Genomic DNA, 10,686 nt, shown 5'->3' with positions numbered 1-10,686 from the left:
GGCTGGAGGTCCGTGACTAGTGGTGTGTTCCACAGGGATCCGTGCTGGGACCTCTGCTGTTTGTGATTTATATATAAATGACTTGGATGAAAATGTAGACGGGTGGGTCAGTAAGTCTGCAGACAATAGAGATCAGTGGAGTTGTGGATAGTGTAGATACCATCGAGCCCTGGCGTCTCATCCACCTTAATGCTCTTCAAGAGACCCAGCACCACTTCTTTCAAAATTCCCCAGCATATTAGCATGCTCCACACCATTCTCACGTTCCTCCATATCCTTCTCTTGGGTGTATACTGACGCAAAGTATTCATTTAGGATTTCGCCCACATCCTCTACCTCCCAAGCACAAGTTCCCTCCTTTATCCTTGAGTGGTCCTACCATCTCCCAGTTATCCTCTTGTTGTTAATCTATGAATAGAATGCCTTGGCATTGTCTTTAACGTGACTTACCAAGGTCATTTCATGGGCCCTTCTTGTTCCCCTAATTCCCCGCTTGAGTTCCTTCCTGCTTTCTTCATATTCCTCACAGGGCCCCGTCTGATTATTAGCTTCACAAAATCTTACACAACGGGAAACAAATAGTAAAAAGGAATGGCAAATGGTTCCCTATGTGAATGGTCTTTCTTCATATTTCTCACGGGGGCCCCGTCCCATTTTTAGCTTCACAAAATCTTACGTAACAAGAAAGAAATGGTAAAAAGGCATGTCAAATGGTTCCCTACGTGAATGCGTGTGGTGGTTGAAACAAAATAGATTGCAGGTTAATGGGTAGGCTCTTGTAGCCATTGCAGAGACCTGATGTTAAGCTGATCAAAGCTGGGATGTAAATGTTCAGGGGTGTGGGACTTGTCGAAAGGAAAAGGGTGAGGTGGCTTTGTTGGTATGGCATAAAATAATTACCAGAGCAAGAAGTGGTCTCGATTTGGAAGTTGCAGAATCCGTGTGGGTGTAGGAAGAAATAAAAAGAGGGAGGCGACACCGATAGGAGTGGTCTATAAGCTCCATAACAGCTATCTGGTGGGACAGGGGATTAATCAGGAGGTAACGAGGCCATGTAACAACAGCACATTGACTGCTGGTGAGTTTTAACCTTCATGTGGATTAGGGAAGTCGGAGGAGGCTGGGGAACAGTTTTCACAGTGACAATAATGTCTGCTCCACTTGCCAGGGATTTAAAGGCACAGTCTCACTGCTTACACTCTTCTCCCGTCCAGCCCTCTCCTGAAGCCGGGAGAGTACGACCCAGACGCCTTTGACTCGGATATGTTGGAACGAATTTCCAATCTGGAAAACATGCTGCGGAAACACGGGAAGAGTGGCCTTCCTTTGCTGGGTACTCCCAAAGAGGAGCGTATACAGCTCCTGAAAAAGCTGGAAGAAAGTAGACTTCAAATAGAGGTAACGCAGCTTGGACCCAGGTAGTTAGTGCCAGTTCTAGCCTGGGGTAAACAGCCCAGGGGGTGCTGGGGATCTCAAGGTGGAGCCTGGTTTGTAAAACCAGATGCTGGAGGAAAAAGGAGGGGACAAGGGGATGTGTGGGGGTGTGGTTCGTGCTCCTGATTGCTGTTAAGAGCTCAGTTGTGTTCCACACTGAGTGAAATGCCTATTTGTAAGGGTGAGTCTGTCTGTCTGTCAAATAGCCAAGTCAGCTTTCCTTGTGTTGAATTAGAAACTGGAGCAGAGGCAGAAGCAGCTGGAGAAAGCAATCAGTTTGCAGGAAACTGCTGCGGAGCAGGGAATGAACAATAATCGCTCGGGAGTCTTGCGCAGAGCCTCGGTGGCAAAGCCGAGAAAACAGGCCGTTGTGACCCCGCTGCAGCGTAAGTAATGTGACGGTTGGGTGCCTGGCTGGGGATGCGAGGGTGGTGCGACAGAGAGCTTGGTCACTGTGTCATGGCTCAGTCCCTAACCCAGGCCCCGGGGCCAGGTCTGACTGTGCGTGTCACAGCTTTATGCGCTGGGGGCTGGGTCTGACAGTGTGTCAGAGCTCCCCCCTCCCCGGTCCCTCGGTCTGAGTGTGTCCCATCTGTCGTTCCAGGTCTGGATAACAGCGAGCTGCTCAAACCAGGCAACATGCTTGTATTGAAGAGGAAAGAGAAATACGAAATGAAGGTGTGTGTATTCTGTTTTGGCGTGTTCCTGCCCAGAGCAGGTGCTAGAGGCTGCATGAACCCAAGAGCGATTCATGCCATCTGCTGTTCAAACTGACTCACCCCCTTTCACAGGAACTTTAGCTGGGCATAGACCTAGCAGAACCACTTTAATTTATGGTTACCCTTCCTGAGACTGGTGTTTATAAAACAGTCTCTGCACCCTCCTCACTGACCACTTTACTAACACAGGCCCCTTCTCGTCCACGCTATCCAGGCCTTTCAATTCAATCCAGTCTCCCCTCAGCCACCTCCATCCATGAATTCAAATGAGGAACTCGGGGACCGAAGTTGGTGATACAGCCCATTGAGCCTGCTCCAGTGTACATTACAAATATGGTTGACTGAATACTGCAGTGCCTATACCGAAACTCTCCCAATGATCTTGCACGCCACTGACAATCACAAACCGATCAATACAGCTCCAAAATGAACTCCCTGCTCCTATAATCCATGCCACCACTGATGAAGGCGAGGGTCTTGCATGCCACATTTACCCTCTCCTTCTGCACTGTCTGGATGTTATCACTAACAATGAGAGGCCCAGCACCGACCCCTGTGGTACACCACTGGACACCGGGCTCCAGTCGCACAAACTGGATTGGGCTTGAACAGTGTGCAAGCAAGATACTGAACAAGTAGGACACATTATTTAAACCAGGCTAATGTGCATGTGATAATCCTTAACCTCTTTGTTACTACAGTCTCCTGACCACTTGTTAATTACTGTCCCAGATCTTGTACCATCAATTTCCCCACTTATTCCCGTTGTAGGATGGTGTTGGTGGAGGGTGGGGAAGAAGAGACGATGATGTGAGAATTCACGTTCTGCCTCTAGTGTGATAAATTGTGAGCTGGTTGGTTTGCAGGATTGTGGCAGTAACATGGAGAATGAGCTTGAGCTGACTGTGGATCTGGAACTGACTCAAAAACACAAGGATTACATCCTGAACATCCTCAACAACGGATCCCTGAAACAGCTGAAGACCCTGCAGAGGGTGGGGGACAAAACTGCCAAGCTCATCATGGGCTGGAGGGAACACAACGGGCCTTACAGTCAGGTACCTCACCCATCACAGCCTCTCCCCTTCAGGAAGGGACTCCCCACGCCAGCGTTGGAAATCAAACTCCTGAGTTAGTTATGCTATAACCGGCAGCCTGTATGACAGGATAAACAACCCTGAGCTTCTATTCCTGATCACTATCCAGTGATCCATAGGCTAAACAGAGAGAAACATCCATGGATAGCTGTGCGGATGAGTGGGAACTGCAGGCAGGATGAGGAAATTTGACTACAGCACCTTGGTACGGGGAGCCGTTCAAGTGGGGTTGGAAATTAGAACGTAGTGGTGATAAAGACTATTGCGACTTCACCTTTACTGTCACCTAAGATATAGGAGCAAGATTAGGCCCTTCTGTCCATCAAGTCTGCTTGGCATTTGATCATGGTTAATGTTTCTCACCCTCATTCCCCTGCCTTCTTCCCATACCCTTTCATCCCCTTACAAAGCAAGAGCCTTTCTATTTCTGTCTTAAATACACTCAATGACTTGGCCCCCAAGTCCCTCAGTGGCCATGAGTTCCACAGATTCACCACCCTTTGGCCGAAGAAATTCCTCCTCATTTAAGTTCTAAAGGGCCGTCTCTTCACTCTAAGGCCATGCCCTTGTGTCCTAGTTTCTCCGAGCTGAAAAATCTTCTTAACGTCCACCCTATCCTGGCCTCCCAGCATCCTGAACGTTTCAATGAGATTCCCGCCTCATCTTTTACACTTCACCGAGTACAGACCCAGAGTCCTGAAGTGCTGCTCACATGACAAGCTCTTCATCTCTGGGATCATTCTTAAACGCACAAACCCCCTGTGGACGCCATCCAACATCAGCGCATCCTTCCTTAGATACGAGGCCCAAAACTGCTCTCAATATTCCAAGATAACAAGGTGTAGAGCTGAATGAATACAGCAGGCCAAGCCGCATCAGAGGAGCAGGAAAGCTGACGTTTTGGGTCTAGACCCTTCTTCAGAAATGGGGGAGCAGAAGGGGATTCTGAAATAAATAGGGAGAAAGGGGGAGGTGGATAGAAGATGGATAGAGGAGAAAATGGGAGGAGAGGAGACAGACAGGTCAAGGAGGTTGGGTTGGAGCCAGTAAAGGTGAGTGTAGGTGGGGAGTTAGGGAGGGGATAGGTTGGTCCAGAGAGGACGGACAGGTCAAGGAGGCGGGATGAGGCTAGTAGGTAGGAGACAGGGGTGGGTCTTGAGGTGGGAGGAGTGGATAGGTGGGAGGACAGGTTAGGGAGGCAGGTACGAGCTGGGCTGGTTTTGGGATGCGGTCGGGGAAGGGGAGATTTTGAAGCTTGTGAAGTCCACGTTGATACCATTGGGCTGCAGGGTTCCCAAGCGAAATATAAGGTGTAGTTCCTGCAACCTTCGGGTGGCATCGTTGTGGCACTGCAGGAGGCCCAGGATGGACATGTCGTCCAAGGAGTGGGAGGGGGAGTTGAAATGGTTCGCGACTGGGAGGTGTAGTTGTTTATTGCGAACGGAGCGTGGGTGTTCTACAAAGCGGTCCCCAAGCCTCCGCTTGGTTACCCCAATGTAGAGGAGGCCACAACGGGAACAGCGGATACAGTATACCACATTAGCAGATGTGCAGGTGAACATCTGTTTGATGTAGAAGGTCTTCTGAGGGCCCGGGATGGGGTTGAGGAGGGAAGTGTAGGGGCAGGTGTAGCACTTCCTGCAGTTGCAGGGAAAAGTGCGGGTGTGGTGGGGAGTGTGGAGCGGACAAGGGAGTCACTGAGAGAGTGGTCCCTCCGGAAAGCAGATAAGGGTGGGGAGGGAAAAATGTCTTTGGTAGTGGGGTCGGATTGCAGATGGTGGAAGTGTCGGAGGATGATGCGTTGAATCTGGAGGTTGGTGGGGTGGTATGTGAGGATGAGGGGGATTCTGTTTTGGTTGTTATTGCGGGGAGGGGGTGTGAGGGATGAGTTGCAGGAAATGCGAGAGAAACGGTCGAGGGCGTTTTCGACTACTGTAGAAGGGAAGTTGCGGTCCTTGAAAAATGAGGACATCTGGGATGTCCGGGAGTGGAATGCCTCATCTCGGGAGCAAATGCGGCGGAGGCAAAGGAATAGGGGATGGCCTTTTTGCAGGAAGGTGGGTGAGAGGAGGTGTACTCTAGGTAGCTGTGGGAGTCAGTAGGCTGGGAGTGGATATCGGTTTCCAAGTGGTTGCCAGATATGGAAACAGAGGTGTCCAGGAAGGAGAGAGAGGTATCAGAGATGGTCCAGGTGAACTTAAGGTTGGGGGTGGAAGATGTTAGTGAAGTGGATGTACTGTTTGAGCTCCTCGTGGGAGCACGGGTGGCTCCGATACAGTCATCGATGTAATGAAAAAAGAGGTGGGGGATAGGGCCAGTGTAGCTTCGGAAGAGGGATTGTTCCAGGTATCCTACAAAGAGGCAGGCATAGCTTGGGCCTATGCGGGTACCCATGGCCACCCCCTTTGTCTGTAGGAAGTGGGAGGAATTGAAGGAGAAGTTATTAAGGGTGAGGACGAGTTCAGCTAAGCAGATAAGGGTGTCAGTGGAGGGGGACTGGTCGGGCCTGCGGGACAGGAAGAAGCAGAGGGCCTTTAGGCCATCTGTATGGGGAATGCAGGTGTATAGGGACTGGACATCCATGGTAAAGATGAGGTGTTGGGTACCAGGGAATCGGAAGTTTTGGAGGAGGTGGAGGGCATGGGAGGTGTCACAGACGTAGGTGGGGAGTTCTTGGACCAAGGGGGAGAAAATGGAGTCGAGATAGGTGGAGATGAGTTCGGTGGGGCCGGAGCAGGCGGAGACAATGAGTCGACCAGGTCAGCCAGGTTTGTGGATTTTGGGAAGGAGATAGAAACGGGCGGTGCGGGGTTGGGGAACGGTGAGTTTGGAGGCTGTGGGTGGAAGGTCACCTGAGGTGATGCGGTTGTGGATGGTTTGGGAGATGATGATTTGGTGGTTGGGGATGGGGTCATGATCAAGGAGACGGTATTGGAGAGCTGACGCCTGGCCTCGGCGATGTAGAGGTCAGTGTGTATTCCAAATGTGGTTTGACCAGAGCCTTATACAGCCTCAGCAGTACATCTCTGTTATTGTATTCTAGCCCTCTTGAAATTAATGCTAATATTGCATTTGCCTTTCTAACTGCCAACTGAACCTACACTGTTAACCTTAAGAGAATCCTGAGCTAGGACTCCATTTCCCCACTTAGAAAACAGTCTACACCTCTATTATTCCTACTGACCTCACACTTTTCCACATGGTAATCCATCTGCCACTTCTTTGCCCCCTCCCTTAGCCTGTCCAAGTCCTTTTGCAGCCTCCCTACTTCCTTAACACTACCTGTCCCTCCACCTATCTTTGTATCATCTACAAACTTAGCAACAATGCCCTCAGTCCCTTCATCCAGATTAGTAATGTGTAACGTTGTGGTCCCAACACTGACCCTTATGGAACTCCAGTCATCATCAGCTGCCATCCTGAAATAGACGCATTTATCCCTAATTTTTGCCTTCTACCATTCAGCCAATCCTCTATCCCTAACACAATGGGCTTTTATCTTATTTAGCAGCCTCTTTTGTGTTAACTTGACATAGGCCTTCTGGAAATCCAAGTAGATCACTTCCACTGGTTTTCCTTTGTCTGTGAAGATGCTCGTTACCATCTCAAAGAATTCTGACAGTTTTGTCAGGAATGACCTTCCCTTGACAAAGTTTTACCATGCATTCCACAATCTCATCCTTAATAATGGACTCAAATCTGATCAACAACCAAGGTCAGGCTAACTGGCCTATAGTTTCCTATTTTCTGCCTTTCTCCCTTAAACAGGGGTGGTACAATAGGTATTTTCCAGCCCTCTGAGACCCTCCCTGACTCCAGTGATTCCTGACAGATCACCACCAATGCCTCCACAATCTCCTGAGCTATGTCCTTCAGAACTCTAGGGTGTGGTCCATCTAGTCCTGGTCATTTAATCCCCTCCGGTCCTTTCAGCTTCCCCGGCACCTTCTCCTTAGTGATGGCCACTACACTCACCTCTGCCCCCCTGACTCTCCCGAAGTTCTGGCATGCAGTCTTCCACTGTGAATCTGATGCAAAGTCCCTATTAGGTTCCCCATTACTACTGCTCCAACCTCATTTTCCCACGGCCCAATGTCCACTTTTGCCTCTCCCTCACCTTTTTATATATATCAATATGTTTTGTATACTGCACGCATTTAATTACGATACCCTCAGTCCTGCATTGACTGCGCCTGAAGTTAGATTCCTGACCCTTTCTATACTCTGTCCTATTAATTGTTAGTGCAAACTTCAACATCACCTGAGCCCTCTTCCATTTCAAAGTTCTCCATAATTTTCCATGCAGCTAAACCCTGACGCACAGTTACAGCAGTGTGTACCATCTACAAGATGCCCTGCAGAAATTCACCAAAGATCCTCAGGAGGTACCTTCCAAACCCCACGGCCACTTCTGTCGAGAAGGACAAGGGCAGCAGATACATGGGAAAACCCAGCCCTCTGCAAGTTCCCCTCCGAGCCACTCCCCATCCCAACTTGGGAAATATGTCGGCCGTTCCTTCAGTGTCACTGCATCAAAATCCTGGAATTCCTTCCCCAAGGACGCTGTGGGTCAAACCCACGTGACATAAATTGCAGCAGTTCAAGAAGGCAGCTCAACCATCACCTTCTCAAGGAGCAATTAGGAACAGGCAATAAATGCTGGGCCCAGCTAGTGACACCCATGTCCCATTCACTAATAATGAGAGAAACCTTAAAAAGAGAGGTGGAAATCGGCCAGGTGGTGACTGAGTGCTGTGCTCGGAGAATTGGCAGGTGTGCCGTGCAATGTTTGCTGAAGGCTGAGTGATTTAAACTGTCCCCCCTCTATGTTTTCAGATTGAGGATCTGGAGAAGATTGGGATGTCATCAAGAACTCTGTCCACTTTCATGAAGGTAAGAGTCTGATCCAGACCTGTGTGGGGGGCCTCTCGCAGACTTGGTGACCCTTCCCTCGAAATAAACACTGACTCTGCAGCTACACAGTGCGGTTTAACGTGGAGGTGCCGGCGCTGGACTGGGACGGACAAAGTCAGAAGTTGCACGACACCAGGTTATAATTGAACGGGTTTATGTGAAATCACAAGCAGTGGCTTCACCTCACAAAGGAGCAGCGCTTCAAAAGATTGTGTTTGCAAATAAACCTGTTGGATTATAACCTGGTGTCGTGTGAATTGGACATGTTGGAGTGAATGGACAAACGTGTGGCAAGATGCAGTGTAATGTGGATAAATGTGATTATTACCTGAACAGCAATAAATTGGACAAGGGGCACGAGACCTGGAGGGCCTTGCGCCTCAGTTGTTGAGAGTAAGCTTGCAGGCAAATGGTATGTTGGCCTTCATAGCGCGAGGAGGATTCATATACAGGAGCAGTAAGAGCTTGCTGCAATCGGGTGGCACGGTGGCTCAGTGGTTAGCGCTGCTGCCTCGTGGCACCAGGGACCTGGGTTTGATTCCACCCTCGGGCGACCGTCTGTGTGGAGTTTGCACATTCTCCCCGTGTCTGCGTGGGTTTCCTCTCACTGTCCAAAGATGTGCAGGTTAGGGTGGGTTGGCCGTGGGAAATTGCCCATCAAGCTCTTGGTGCTAAGTGGGGCAGGGAAGCAGGACCAGGGATTGAGTTGGACGGTAAGCCGTGATGGTATTGAAGGGCCGAATGGCCTATTACTTACTTATGTTCCTATTCTTTCTTTTTGTTTCTTTGAGGTGACCCTAATGAATAAACAGGTATGATCAAAGGAAAGCCTTTTTTTTTCTGGGTATCTTTAGTGAATAACAATTCTTTGTGTTGTCTACACCCTAGGCCAACGTGGTGAGCTGTATGGTGAAGTGAATGCCTGGTGTGGGCGAAGGATCCAGAGCTGATCTTCAAACTGTCAGCGAGCTGTCTTAACGTCCTTTACCTTCACTGTGCATGCCAGAGTCTGGTGTGAAAATAGAAGCCTTTAGTTGTACTGTATGTGTGTGTCTTCTACCTGTTCCCACACCAACCACAGAAGATTGTAATTATGACAATTCTGACTGTCAAGTGCATCCAGTCTGGAGGGAATAAGCAGGTGTCATGGGCCCTGCTGTTACTTTTCAGTTTAAACCTTCCTCCTGGCCCTTGGCAATTCATGTTTTAGAGCAAGTTTCTCTTTTCTTATTTAAGTATATGGAACGTGGCTGTGAACAGTCTCTATCTCAGCCCACATGTCACTGCCGTTGCATTTTAACCATTTCTGTATTTCAAATAAAAGCTGTTTGTTTTAAACTGGTTGCACTATTAAATGGCCAGTGAAATTTCTGTCCACAACTCTAGTAGTCCTTGCTGCAGCAGTGGTTAGGGATATGCAAAGCACGTTAGACTATATTACCCTAGTAGTCTCCCTCAGTATCTGAGGAGTCACAAATGGTGCTGAACATTGCACAATCATCAGCAAACATTCCCCACTTCCGACCTTATGATGGAGGGAAGGTCATTGATGAAGCAGCTGAGATGACTGACCTCCAACAACCACAACCATCTTCCTATGCGTCAGGTATAACTCCAACCACTGGACAGCTTGCCCCTTGATGCCAAGGGGTGGGTCACTCTCACCTCTGGAATTCAACTTTTTTTTTGTGTCTGTGTTTGAACCGAGGCTGTAATGAAGTCAGGAGCTGAGCAGCCCTGGTGGAACCCAAACTGGGCATCACTGAGCAGGTTATTGCTGAGGGAGTGCTGCTTGATAACCCCTTCCACACATCGTTAGTGATCAAGAGAAGACTGAAGGGGTGGTATTTGTCCTGCTTTTGTATGTAGGACACAGCTGAGCCATTTTTCCACCCTGTTGGGGCGATACCAGAGTTGTAGCTACTGGAGCACAAGTCTGTAATTACTGTTGTCAGTCATCTCTCAAACACAAGATGGGGGCTAGCTCTCCTTACCTCCTTGTCCTATTTTACTCTTTTCCACCCCCAGTGAGTAAGCCAACAGTAATGAAGAGTAAACACAATAGGTTTGGAAAAAACAGGCCTTTAATCACTTGTCTGCAACGTTTCCAAACTTGCTGCGCGACTGGTTATCCTGAGTTTTCAGAGTTTGACCCTCTTTCCTGCTTTTGATAGGTGCAGTTCAGTGCCGGAGAGCAGGCGGGGGGGTGGGTGGGGAGGAAACCACAGACCTGCAACCTCTCCTCCTCGCTGTTTCCAAAGCTTTGTCACACATTGCCTGGAGACAGCAGTGTCACTCAATCAGACCAGTGGTGTTCGGTGATTCTTCGTATACCACGACCACAGATGGTTCTGTAACAGGCGGAGAGCGAGCGTTAGCAGCTGTCTCACCTCACCCTACCACCTCTGCCCAGTGTCAGATCAAAGGTTCAGTGGATCTCAGAGTTTGCCAGATAACCCTCACTTCAACCCAATGAAATAACAATCAGAGATAACAAGAGCTGGATGAACGCAGCAGGACAA

At 49.1% G+C, this 10,686-nt stretch overlaps 2 protein-coding genes across 2 annotated transcripts in view; one reads left to right on the top strand and one right to left on the bottom strand.

The window, feature by feature from the left end:
• The window catches only part of kif22 (kinesin family member 22), a 29,592-nt gene extending 20,095 nt beyond the window's left edge, over positions 1-9,497 (top strand). The window contains exons 10-15 of the mRNA XM_048620930.1: positions 1,215-1,398; positions 1,670-1,820; positions 2,039-2,112; positions 3,020-3,211; positions 8,087-8,143; positions 9,053-9,497. Of these exons, the coding sequence (XP_048476887.1) occupies positions 1,215-1,398; positions 1,670-1,820; positions 2,039-2,112; positions 3,020-3,211; positions 8,087-8,143; positions 9,053-9,082 (688 nt within the window). The 3' untranslated portion in view covers positions 9,083-9,497. The remainder of the gene's footprint in view (positions 1-1,214; positions 1,399-1,669; positions 1,821-2,038; positions 2,113-3,019; positions 3,212-8,086; positions 8,144-9,052) is intronic.
• Positions 9,498-10,230: 733 nt separating this feature from the next.
• The window catches only part of si:ch211-214j24.10 (uncharacterized protein LOC558894 homolog), a 4,761-nt gene continuing 4,305 nt past the window's right edge, over positions 10,231-10,686 (bottom strand). Inside the window, exon 4 of the mRNA XM_048620929.1 lies at positions 10,231-10,515. Within this exon, the coding sequence (XP_048476886.1) occupies positions 10,457-10,515 (59 nt within the window). The 3' untranslated portion in view covers positions 10,231-10,456. The remainder of the gene's footprint in view (positions 10,516-10,686) is intronic.

The sequence above is a fragment of the Rhincodon typus genome, chromosome 49 (assembly GCF_021869965.1).
Source record: "Rhincodon typus isolate 14 chromosome 49, sRhiTyp1.1, whole genome shotgun sequence".
In the NCBI taxonomy this organism is placed as follows: domain Eukaryota; kingdom Metazoa; phylum Chordata; class Chondrichthyes; order Orectolobiformes; family Rhincodontidae; genus Rhincodon; species Rhincodon typus.
Note: the sequence above shows the minus strand (reverse complement) of the source record. Positions and strands in the feature narration are given on the sequence as shown.